This window comes from Aptenodytes forsteri, unplaced genomic scaffold (genome assembly GCF_000699145.1).
Source record: "Aptenodytes forsteri isolate BGI_AS27 unplaced genomic scaffold, ASM69914v1 Scaffold422, whole genome shotgun sequence".
NCBI lineage: Eukaryota > Metazoa > Chordata > Aves > Sphenisciformes > Spheniscidae > Aptenodytes > Aptenodytes forsteri.
The window spans coordinates 28324-40661 of NW_008795687.1; the positions used below are offsets into that span (position 1 = coordinate 28324).

At 41.2% G+C, this 12338-nt stretch overlaps 1 protein-coding gene across 1 annotated transcript; it reads left to right on the forward strand.

The window, feature by feature from the left end:
• Positions 1-360: 360 nt before the first annotated feature.
• On the forward strand, positions 361-12072 carry ARFRP1 (ADP ribosylation factor related protein 1). The gene is made up of 8 exons (XM_009282732.2): positions 361-650; positions 1187-1286; positions 1677-1764; positions 2250-2332; positions 2817-2898; positions 3392-3462; positions 9894-9994; positions 11881-12072. The coding sequence occupies exons 1-8, from the start codon at positions 601-603 to the stop codon at positions 11966-11968; spliced, it is 663 nt and encodes a 220-aa protein (XP_009281007.1). The 5' UTR covers positions 361-600; the 3' UTR covers positions 11969-12072.
• The last annotated feature ends 266 nt before the right edge of the window (positions 12073-12338 follow it).

Sequence of the window (12338 nt, forward strand, 5' to 3'; positions counted from 1 at the left end):
GTTAGTGGGGCACGCCTGGGACCCCCTGCCGGCCCGAAAAGGGGAGCGGGCCGGGAGGGCTCGTCCCCAGCCTTGCGGCCTCGGTGCCTTCCCGGGGGACGGCGTGAGGCTGCGCCTCTTGCACAGCTGGAGGTGACGGGTGCCCCCTCGCTCGGCGGGTACCCCGGGGGGTAAAGCCCCTGCGCCCTGAGGTGCCCTGTCCTCACGCTGATTGCCCCAGCCGGAGAAATCCCCCACTTCTGGTCTGGAACACTTTTTTTTTTTTCTTTTCCCCGGCAATGTTGTTTGACCTCAAAGTGATTATTTATTTGCACGCTTGCTCAAAGACAGCAGCTTCTCAAAGTCTTTGCCTTGAGGTTCCCTTTGTCTGTATTTAAACAGGAGAGTTGTTGCAACGTTCCGTGAGTCAGCTGTAGCACTTGGTGCCAATACTTCCTGCGTCTTAGCAAATCTTTTCCACTTTGTGCAAATCCAACAACAAAAAAAGTGTGGGCTCCTGCAGGTGTTGGTGTCGCTTTGTCTGGTTCTTAGTCTTGTGCTCTTGGCTCGTTAACTTACCTATCTTGTCTTCATGGCATTGTAAGATGACAAAATACTTGTATGGTGGATACCATAACAGAAGACTGTTGCTGGATAAGGCTTAAATTAAGGTAAGTAGGGGGTTTTATGCGCCTTTAAGATATGCTGCGCTCAGTTTGACCATTAAAGATCCCATGATACTGTTATATGGATTGGGAACAAGGAGGGGGGGGAACCGACCTGTACATCTTGCTCAAAATACCCGTTCTGTGTATTTGTGTGAAGTTGGCTTCATTTTCTGTGGGTCTTACGTGTACCGCAAAAGACGTTCAAGCTCTTCTTTAGCTCTCCTTTAAGCCCCCAAGCAGACAGGGTAGTTTTCAATGAGGGCTGAGTTTGCAGTGGATGCTGGGCACTACGTGCAGAAACAGAGGTTAAGCTCTTTGGAAGATAATCCCTCACTTGTGTGCATTTGAAAATTTGGTCTTGAGCTGTTAGCATGATCTCTCTTAGATCTGTGATTTGTCCTTGGATTGCCTAAATATGAGAGTTACTGATAAAAGTATAACGTCATTTATTTATCTGGTGTTGGGAAAAACTTGCGTTGTGGAACGAGAGACTTTTGGAAATGACCTGTTTGTTAATGATTTCCTGGTACTTGTTGCAGGAGCAGGATGTATACTCTGCTGTCTGGACTCTATAAATACATGTTCCAGAGGGATGAGTACTGCATCTTGATCCTTGGTTTGGACAATGCTGGTAAAACCGTAAGTGCTGTTTATTACCAACTGTATGGAGGGCACACGCAATTCTAAACATCCTCCAAAGATAAAACTTCCAACAGACAGGTCAATCTTTCTTCAGCTGTATTGTGAGTTATTTTAGTGATATCACACCAAAGAATCAACTTTCCCCTCTTACTTAAATTTAGCATAAGCTTTCAGGGAGGTAGCTGAGGCTTTGGTAATCCTGTAATCACTTGTGATCCCTTCTTTCCTTGCTAAAACAGGGAACAAGAAGAGTGGTTTGTTCCAAGGTTAGGGAGGGCAGTATCTGTTGGAGCGGGATTCTGCAGAAATGAAAAGGCAGGTTTGGGTTAGGATTACCCCAGCCAGTAAAATATTTGAGAGTAAATACTTTTCCTTGTTTCTTTTCAGACCTTCCTTGAACAAACTAAAACTCGATTTAACAAGAACTACAAAGGGATGAGTTTGTCCAAAATCACAACCACTGTAGGCTTAAACAGTAAGTAAATCTGTCTGGATTTTTTTCAGCTTTCCTGCACAATTAGACAACAGCTGGTTCTTGTTTGAAATATTTAAGAATTGACAAGGGCAAAATAGTTCCTGGAAGTAGAGGTCATATCTCCCAACTCCCCATGTCTTTTTGTAAGAGAATAAAATAGGCTTGCTTAGCTTATGAGGAAAAAACCCTGAAGTCTTAACAAACCAAGTATCCTGTTTCAGCGCTCTGCTCAGAGGTTAAGCTGAATTTCACTGGAGGTCATTTGTTGGCCTGATTCTGTTGTTACTCGCACTGATACAACTCTATCTGATATCAGCAGTCACTCTTTGCAAAGGTATTGTTCTGTTGTTGAAAGTAGCCACTGGATGTGATTTGTTCCTCTAGAAGACTGTTCTACCCCAGATTTCTTTGGGGGTGCGCAGGTGTTTGTGCTTTAGAGAACATCTTTAGTTTTCATTGGATTGTTTTTTCTTCTTTCCCTCTAGTTGGTACTATTGATGTTGGCAAAACTCGGCTAATGTTCTGGGATCTTGGCGGACAGGAGGAGCTACAGTCTCTTTGGGACAAGGTTGGAGATGTATTTTTTTTCTTTTAGAAATGTTTTTGTGTCTTTTAGAACTGAAGCAGTATGATCATTTAGTAATCATACAGGCTTATTGGTAACCCTAGTATTTAGCATCAACACTTTTCCAGAGTTTCAACTATATCTGTGCGAGATTAGCAAAGATAATGCTTAATGTTTGCATTATTGTTTACAGACAGCAATTACCAACCCATATCTGAGGGTTGTGCCAGTAGAGAGAAGCTTTTTGGGGGGACAGATAAGCTTTTTCACCTGTTGTACTCAGTAGGCCTGCAAACAGAACAGGCAGTGCATTCTGTGTGCCACCATTCTCCTCTCCAGACATATACTGTGGAAACAGCTGGCTCTAACTGGTTGATCTCTCCAACGTGTATCAAAATTTTACCAAATTGAAAAAAAAAAAAAAATCAGGAAGAGGGACAAATGGTCCTAACGGACAGATACACTAATATCTCTGTTATCCTTTCAGTATTATGCTGAATCTCATGGAGTGATCTATGTTATTGACTCCACTGATGAGGAGAGGCTCTCAGAATCTAAAAGAGCTTTTGGTGAGTACATTGTGTTTTACCTGTACCGTGAGTTCATCGTGTATTGCGGCACAGTTCTCTCACTACTATCGTGTCTGTTCCTGTGTCCTTGAAGTAAGCTGTGTGGCCTGTTGATGACACACCTGTAGTGCTTTTGCACTTTTTTGTTGAAGTCTGTCTTGTCTGTAACACAGGACTCACTTTTGTTACCTGTAATGACCTTGAATCTCTTTTTGTGCTTATGCTAATGATTTTGGAATTTTTATTCCTTATTCTACATTTATCACCTTGTTAATTCTCAGTATCATGCTTGTTGATCAAAATCAAGTTTGGAGTTTGATCTGGAAAAAAATCTGTGAAGAAAATAGACCTGAAAGGTTGTATCAAATGAAACTGTAATGCAAGAAGGAGCCTCTTGCTTTATCCCTGTGTCCAGATAGTCTGTGCCAGGCATTTGCACAACTGTATCTTCCAGAACTGACTAAACCTCTGGTTTTGTTTCTGTGCTTTATAGAGAAGATGATTACCAGCGAAGCCCTGGAAGGGGTTCCCATTCTGGTGTTAGCTAACAAGCAGGATGTAGAGGTAAGATTATTGCAGATTTACTTCTTAAGTGAGCAAATAAGCCTTGGAAAGGTGACCTCTGCATTCATGTTACATTTGTTTCACATTCCTGGACTGATCCTATGGTGCTTTGCCGCTGCTGGGAATAGTTGGTTTGAATTTAGTTTTAATTTTTTCCCTTCTCCTCCAACCCTTTTCCAGTGGCATAAGTGAGTGTACTACAGGCACACCTATCTCAGCTGTTTTGAACTTTCTATGTAAACAGAACAGATTATGTAGCTATGGTGGGTCTGTCTTGTACCGTGACTTGGTATCTTGATACTGTTTTTTCCTGTTTATTCAGCAAAAAAAATGTTTAGTGCACTTTGTTTATGCTGCTCTACTATTACCTGGGAACAGCACAACAAATGTATGTGAAGCAATAGCATCCTTTTCCCATAACCGGATAAGATCTGTTCAATGAAACATTCCGTTTGTCCTAGAGCATTCCATCAACGACAGCAGTGAATGGCAAGGAATACTTTTTCTTGATAGTACAATTTGAATTCTTTCTAGCATATCCAGAACTGCAAAACTCTTGTTTTGTATTTGACAAGGTAGTGGGCACTACAGTGTGACTGTTTAGGTGACGCATCCAGGGCAGTCCTCGTCTCCCCGGGCATGGAAAAAAGGGAAGAGAGTGTCTAAAATGGTCGTGGTATTTTCCATGTTTTCCTCCTTTCCATGCATTGTACCTGGAATTCCAGTACTGCAGTTCGAGTGACTAATCTCTAGATGGAGCCAGAGACTTTCAGTAGAATTTGGAGTACCAGCCCTGGCAGCTGTGGTCATATCTGCGTCAAAGTATGCTAATACTTCCCAGCTCTTCCCCTGGACTTTACACCTATCTCAGTGAGTGTACTTGTGGGAAATACTTGGGACTTACATAGAAATCACTTTGGCTTTAAAGGAGGATTTGGTTACGCTTCACGTGTACAACACAAAAGATTTGTTTGGGTGATCATAAGATTATCTAGTCATAGAAATAAAAGAAATGTAGTTCCACTTAAAAGGCAGCATGAGATTGAGACAGGACTCCTGATTTATGGTCCTGACTTTGCTGTGATCTCGTGTGTGGGGAAATTGACTGTCTTTTCTGTGTGGAAACCAGAATATTTACTCTCATATTTCCATGCAACACTACGGCTTTACAGCAGGGAGCAGTCTACCCTCTTGCCTTTAGCTGTTGAGCATTAAACTGTATGCAGTGACCTGGAAAGCTGTTCCGATTTTCCTTATGGCTGTATATGTATATTTTGTCATGGGCATACTGCAAAAGCCAGCTCTTCCGGCACTCTAGCCAGACTAAAGAAAAATGGTTGAACAAGTGGACTTCTTTATACAACTAGAAAGAGGTAGTTGGAACAGGCCCTTGGGATTAAAACTGTGATTGACTCCTTGCCCCTTCTGGAGGGTCCAAGACCAGCCCACAGATTCAGTGCCTTTATGCAGTCGTAGAACTGTGACAAGAGGTTAGCAAAACTGTACCGACCGGAGGTATACCTGTTTTTAAGAAATACCTAAATTGTATATTTAGAGGTCTGTTCCTAGAGTGCCATCTTGGATATGGACACAGAGCAGAGAGACATCAATGCTATTAATAAAACATTAAAGAGACTATAGCTTATTTTTCAGTAATTATTCAGGCTCCCTTAAGCAAGGTTTAGAAAACTGGAAGGCCTGTTTCTCTTCCACTGATCTAGCAGAATTGAAGATGTCTGGAAGAAAATTGAACGTTACAGGATTATCATTGGTAGAGATTTTTCTGCTCTGGATCCCCAGACTTATAATTGTAGTGGGGAATTCTCACCAGCACCCCTCTGTCGTTAACGTGGATCATGATACGGGAGGGTAAGTGGTATCTTAACCTTGCTGGTATATGTGGATGAAAGATAATTCACAATGATTGCCTCTTTAAAGGCCGGCAGAAGACTTGTGGAATATATCAGAAGTAGTGTGTCTGACTTTTTTTTTTTTCTTCTTCAAGTTTACATTCCTCTCAATAAGCTAACACAAGTTCTGACTCAATGTCTGAAATGCCTGAAATTGCATAAAGCGTAAGAATTTTTTGGCCCTGACGCTAAATTCCTTGTAGAAAAGAATTCCAACGTTAGTAGGCACCAATACCCTAGGGTAAACTGCATCCACTCAGCACTGCCAAGCATGAGTGGTGTTTGGCCACATCAGGAGATGAAATACAGTCGTAGACTGCAAAATACCAATTCTAATATCATGACAATACTGTATATTAATTTTTTTGTACCAGGAGAATGCTCTGTGTTTAGCAGGGGCTTCAAAACTGGATCGTTTTGTAATTAATTAAAAGACTGGGTCAAATGTGTGTTGTGGGAGGGAGTTTGTTTTGTTTTGTTTTTTAAAGGAACTATTGCTTTGTAGGGGAATTAAATTTCTAATATATAATAATTCATGTGGACTCCCTTTCAAGTCAGAATGCCACTTTTGGAAATATTAGGCAGTTCTGCTTACCTACCGTTTACTGCAGAAAAAGCTGCAAAGTAAGAATTTATATTTGCCGTTTTGATGTGAATGCAGCTGTTTAAAGGTTTATAAAAGCTGTATAATTCTGAGCTGTACAATGAACTGTTAAAACTTGAGGATAGAATGGCTCATTTTGCAACGCTATTAAAAATACTGGAAAAGCTGAGCTGAAAAAATGACATACGAAAATAATCGGGTGTTGTATGATGTCCTTGGGAGGAAGTTTTGCTTTCCTAATCTTAAGATAAATTTTGGAAATTTAATTTGAAATCTCCAGAATGTTGGTAAGACTCCTCGTGTCTTTGGAAAATGAGAGGAGTCACGGTGAGTAGCAGCATGTATTTGAAGACTCATAGTGTTATCTATTTTCCACACAGTTGTTAGAAAATAGGCCTTCTGCATGATGGCCATTCTAATTTCCAACTTAAGAAATACCACAGCTTCCCTGTAAAATTCGTTTTAATAAATAAGCTTGTTTTAATTTAAACAAGCTTAAGTTTTAATTTAGAATAAGCTTGTAAGAAAAGCTAGCACAGAACATAGGTTGGTTAGACTTTTTATTAAATAGTTTTCCTTAGGCTATCCACCTTTCTGTTGTTTCCATTTTAGTTCCATTCTGCCGATCTATTACTCTTGAGATGGCTGAAGAGTCTATACTTCAGGTTTTATCCTGATCTGAGGCCAAGCAGCAGCATTGTCATTCCTGCAGTGGATTTGGCAAATGGATAAAGACTCTACACTGCAACCTTTTTTGCCTAAAACAGCCACTCATGCTTTTCTGCAGGTGACTCCAGAAATGGAGCCTTGCTGCTTGATACATTTCTAGGTGTACCATTCCTGAGTCTTAATTTGGGTAATGCTGTTCTGAAGCCTTCATAAAAGGAATTTGGTTGTGCAGGCAGGTCAGTCCTGGCTAGACTATGCCTTGAAGAGCCTTCATGAAAAGGTGGTTTACAGTGCATTCTTTTGGGGAAGTTGAGAGAAATACAATTTGTCAAGTTGTGTGAGTTTCCTCTGAAATGTATGGCAGATAACATCGCTCCAGAAAGGTCACCTGTGGATTTTATTATTGTAATGGTACACTATTTATGTGATCACAAATCCAGCTTCCCTAGTTTGCTCTTGGTTTATGTGGTTTCAGTTGAGGAACAAAACACATCTGTAAACAAATATTTTGTAATGTAGATGGGGAGGTGGAAAAGAGGGGAACTTGGAAGCCGCAGCTGACATTTTCTGCTAAGCATGAGAAGCTCAGATGGTTGAAGTGATGGGTAATCTGCCTCATCCTCTGCTGTAAGACAAGATTTCCAGTTCACGGCTTCCCCTTGAACACTAAAACAAGGCTTCTCTGGTAGTGGTGCTGTCCCCTCTGCTGTGTTACCGTACTTCATGCCAAGGGGAAAAAGATGTTCCTCAAAACAGGTGTAGTGTTGTGATGCAGAGACATCCTACTATAAACAATGTAAATGGTGCAAAGTCTCCTCAGAAGCAAAACTCTTTCTGATGCAGATTTCTATGGAGAGCAATGGCTGGACAGCTTTGTGGAAGTTAGAGCAGGCCACGATTATACCAGAGGGTGAGAAAGGGAGGTGATTATAACGGGTTAAGCTGGGGGAAAAAATGGCTACAGCAGTTGTAAGCTGCACTGGGAAGAGTGGACTTCTCAAAGGCCTCAGAGATGGACAAGGTGGAGGAGGTGGATTCTCTGTGCCGCTGGATATGTGCAGGTGTACTGGTCTGCTGGTGGTTTTTGGGAAGTCCATTGCCTGGTTGCTTTGCACAGGCCTGTGCAAGCAGAAATAAAAGACAGCATGATTATGCTCTGCGCTGTTGTTTCCTACCTTGAACACTTTCTCTCAAATTTATTTTAAAAAGATTTTAAAATATATCATCATTCAGAAAAGGAGAAATTATTATACTATGATATTAAACTGTGTATATTTCAAGAAACGTTTGCTCAGTTTCAGCTGCTTTGGGATTTAACCTTCCTGCTGCCAAGTCTCATTTGCTGAAAAAAAGCGACGACATGAAAAATAGCTCAAATTACTGACGTGCAGGTCGTCTTCCTTCCCAGTTGTTGGGTAATTGACTTGTCTAGAGCTTTGGCTTAAATCAAGAGGCAGTTGGACCCCTTGCCTTTCTTATTTGGCAGTGAACATCATACCAAAACTAAAGTAGCATCTTTTACAAACTTGTAGAGAATGGTTGTTTGGTAGTCATCTCTTGCCCATCTTCCAGACCTACTGGTATGAATTCCAACTCCCAAGTCCAGTCTGACTCCCTCTAAAGTTAGCATTTGATTTTTTTTTTTAATTTATTTAACTATTTATCCTGTGGATGACAGTTCATCTTTATGACTTGCAGGTTTTTCATTTGGCAGAAATCCTGAAGTAAGCTGTTAGGGCTTTGGTGCAGTGAAGTAAGTAACATTTCTGGATACAGTTTCCAGCTCATTGATTGAAACTGCAAGTTTGAAATGTAACTTAGGTCATAAGAAAGTACAGTCATCAAAAGTTGCACAACTAATGGATTCTAGGCCCTTCACAGTGGAAAATCACAAGTCTCTGGATTCAAGGGCACTGGGTGAATTGGGTGTCATTAAACTCCTCTCAAGCCATTTCTTAAGAACCCTTCTTATAAATAAGCATTGAAACCTGCTTATTTGTCACACGGTCATCCCCACAGTAGTTTCCTGTATTGAATTTCTCCAGAACCAGTATTTTGCAAAATTTTCCATCTTTCTGCTAAGTTAAGGCCCAGACTTGTAGAAGACTGAATTCCTGTTTGCAAGTAGTCTGCTCTTTCAAAGCGTACATCCACTTGGACTAATCTTCGAGACTCACAAGGGTCTGATTTGGCATTTGAGTAAGCACCTGCCCAAAACGTGTATTCGAGCCTCATTGAAGGTCCAAAATGCCTTTGCAGAGAGTGGAAGAAAGCTGCGCTCGTGGCCAGCTAAAGTGCTTAAATGGCTTGTCCAAGGCTTCTGAAGAAAAAGTGAGCACTGAGATCAGAAAAGGATTTACAGGCTGGTGATTTTTCTTGTACCTGCTTCCTGTGTTCAGGGAGGAAGATGCAAGTCTGGACTTGAGCAGGGCAAGTTTGTGTTTGTAACTCTAAGAATAGAATTTTTGTGGTAACACTGTGATTTATGTCAGGAAAGTAATCCACTGGTCTACTGGGGGGGTTATGCATTTGTGTATTTCAAAACCACTTCTCAGCAATCTCCTAGCAGCCTTACACAAGTGCAAGACCTGATGGTGATCAAGAACAAAGTGACACCGGGCATCAGAACATGTGCTGCATTTAGTGCTGTCAGCATTTTCTCCTGCATGCAAAATGCAAACACACAAGTCCAGACCAGCTACGCCTTTGATGTCAAGGAACATGCTGAGAACTTAGGAAAAATCACGTCCAAGCCATTTTCTGAGAGTGCGTGTGTAGGGGCACATGATCCAGGCCATTAGCAAAGAGTCGGCTACAGGAACTGGCTTGTCTGGGGTTCTGCCAGGTACACCGTTTCAAAAGGCTTTGTAAACAGATGCGCTCTTGTAGTGTTCTGGTAGACAGAACTTGTGTGTGATGGTTGGGGTGGCCTGGAAGGAGTGTCCTGAGGGTGTGTGGGTTGTGCTTGTTTTCATGACTATTTGCTTAGAAATGTACATCTTGAGGATCAGGGAGGTGCGTGTATACTGTCTGAAAATAGCATTCTCTTTGGTGAAAAAAGAATATGTTCATTTTTTTTGGAATGTAAAGAAGTAAATCTGCTGTGTTAGTGGGTGAGGGGGTTTGACATAACAGCGTTGTGCCATCCTGACTGAAGCAGAACTGTGGATGTGGTAGGATTCATTTTGGAAGAAGGTCACCACCTCTTGTAGCATAGAAAGCAAGCTCTTCTTTGGTTTCCCTTGCAGACTTGTCTGTCAATACCCGACATCAAGACAGCATTTAGTGACTGCATTAACAAAATTGGGAAGAGAGACTGCCTGACACAAGCCTGCTCTGCTCTTACTGGGTAAGTATGAGAAGGGATGGCGTTTTGGTTAACTGAACAGCTGCAGGGTGTCACACAAGCAGAGCAGTACTATAGGATTCAATAACCCCTGAAAGGGAGCTGTGCTTCCTTGCCAGCAGTGGCAGATACTCGTTTGTGAACCTTGGACTTGCACTAGGTCAGTAACTTCATCTGTAAATCCCGCCTATGAAACACGATGAAAATGTACTACTGGCTGAGAGCAACGGGACTTGGAGGCATATGGAGCTGTTGATTCTTGTCCTCTATCATCCCTTCTCCGTACACAATAATCTTTGCAGTCATTGGCTTGCTGCAGCTCCTGGCTTTTATGTAAGAAGTCAGTTGAAAATATAGCTGTTTATGACACTGCCAAAGAAATGAGTGGTGTTCCATTGTTGGCAGAGTGGTTATGCTCTTGCTTTCATATTTTTTAGTGTGCAGATGAGCTTTGTTATGTAGATAATATAACAATGTCCAAGAGTGTTCTTACACTGGGGATGCCTGTGGTTTAAGATACAATGACTAGAACAGAACAAAATTTGGGAGACTGATTCTTCTTCAGGCCTACGCAGCTGCACGCCACAGAGCTGCATGCCATGACTTTGACCGACCCACTAGATTCTTGACATCTTAGCATCGCTATTGCACATTGAGTCTTGCAGTACTTTGGTTACGCTTTCAGGTCTTTGGGTGAAAAGTGCTATTTGGCATAAGTCAAAAGTACTGTTCTGGATGGCTGGAAATACTCCTGTCTGAACTACTGCCTGTGCTGAATCCAGAGCTTTGAGATTTCTTCTTTTTTTAATCTAGCAAGAAAGCTGTATTATTATACAAGCTACTGCAAAGGTTAAGAAAAGCTTCTTAAACCATGAGAAAAATCTCTTGTCTGCATTGCTAAGAATCAAATGCCGTTAAGCAGATGAATGACCACAAGAACAATGGTTAAGCACTGACTGGAAGAGAAGTATTAGATAATAATCTTATGAAATGCAACCTTTTCAATTGTTGTGGTTTTTGTACACATGCTTCTAGTTTTGATCTGTGTGGAATTTCCTTTCAAAATTTCAGTTTGCACTAAAAAAAAAAAAACTGTGGAAGTCATGGCTGGGGAGCTGTTCAGGCCAGTGAGGGTGCGACTTGCTTTCCGTCACACCATGAGAAAAATCTCTTGTCTGCATTGCTAAGAATCAAATGCCGTTAAGCAGATGAATGACCACAAGAACAATGGTTAAGCACTGACTGGAAGAGAAGTATTAGATAATAATCTTATGAAATGCAACCTTTTCAATTGTTGTGGTTTTTGTACACATGCTTCTAGTTTTGATCTGTGTGGAATTTCCTTTCAAAATTTCAGTTTGCACTAAAAAAAAAAAAAACTGTGGGTCATGGCTGGGAAGCTGTGCAGACCAGTGAGCTGGCGACTGGCTTGCAGCCACAGCACAGATGATTACAGAAAGTTGTAGCCAGGATTGGAAGATCTGATAGAACTAGCCTGAGGCTTGTAGCAAAATAACTTCAAACCAGCTGACTGTCAAGTGGTTTGATGCTTGTTCATCGCAAGGTTTCCACAGAGTCGATGACTAACTAAATTGGATGTAGACTTGTACAGACACCAGAAAAGTAAAGGATGGAGTTTACATACCGAGTTAAAAGAAATCAGATCCCCATTGTTTGTGTGTATGAGAAACTAACAGTAATGCCAATAAATAACTGCAGAACCCTTCACTTGCTCTTGTAAGGGCTCAGTTAGGGACTACATGAGCCATGTTTTTGTTCTTGGTTGGTTTTCTTTTGTTGGTTTTTTTTTTTTTTTGGGTTTTTTTTTTGTTTATTTTTTTTTTTTTTTTTCTTTTTTTAAATCTTGTCTACTTATCTTATTTCCTTAGCAAAGGACTGAACGAGGGAATTGAATGGATGGTGAAGTGTGTGGTGAGGAATATTCACCGGCCCCCGAGAAAGAAGGACATCACGTAAGAAATTCCAAGTCAGCCAAGGAACGGACAGTCTTTTTCCACACAGTTTTGTGTTCTCTTTAAAGAAGGTGGTCCACTGGATTCCTATTACACCTGATTCTTTCCTAAGTTAGGAGACAAACATTCTCTTTCTGTGTCTAAAAAAACTTGAGCAAAGGATTCCGACTGGGTGGGGGGTGGGAATCTCTTACATTAAGTATTAAGTCGTTGGCCTGAGAGCATAGACTGAGTGGCAATCTACATATTGTTGCAGATGCAAAGGACTTAATTTTCTACTGTATTACTTTGTGATTCTTGATTTGTTAGTCTAACAGGCTAGAGGCCAGTGACATGAAGGAACTCCTGAAGGAACTGCATAGGTGAACATGAAA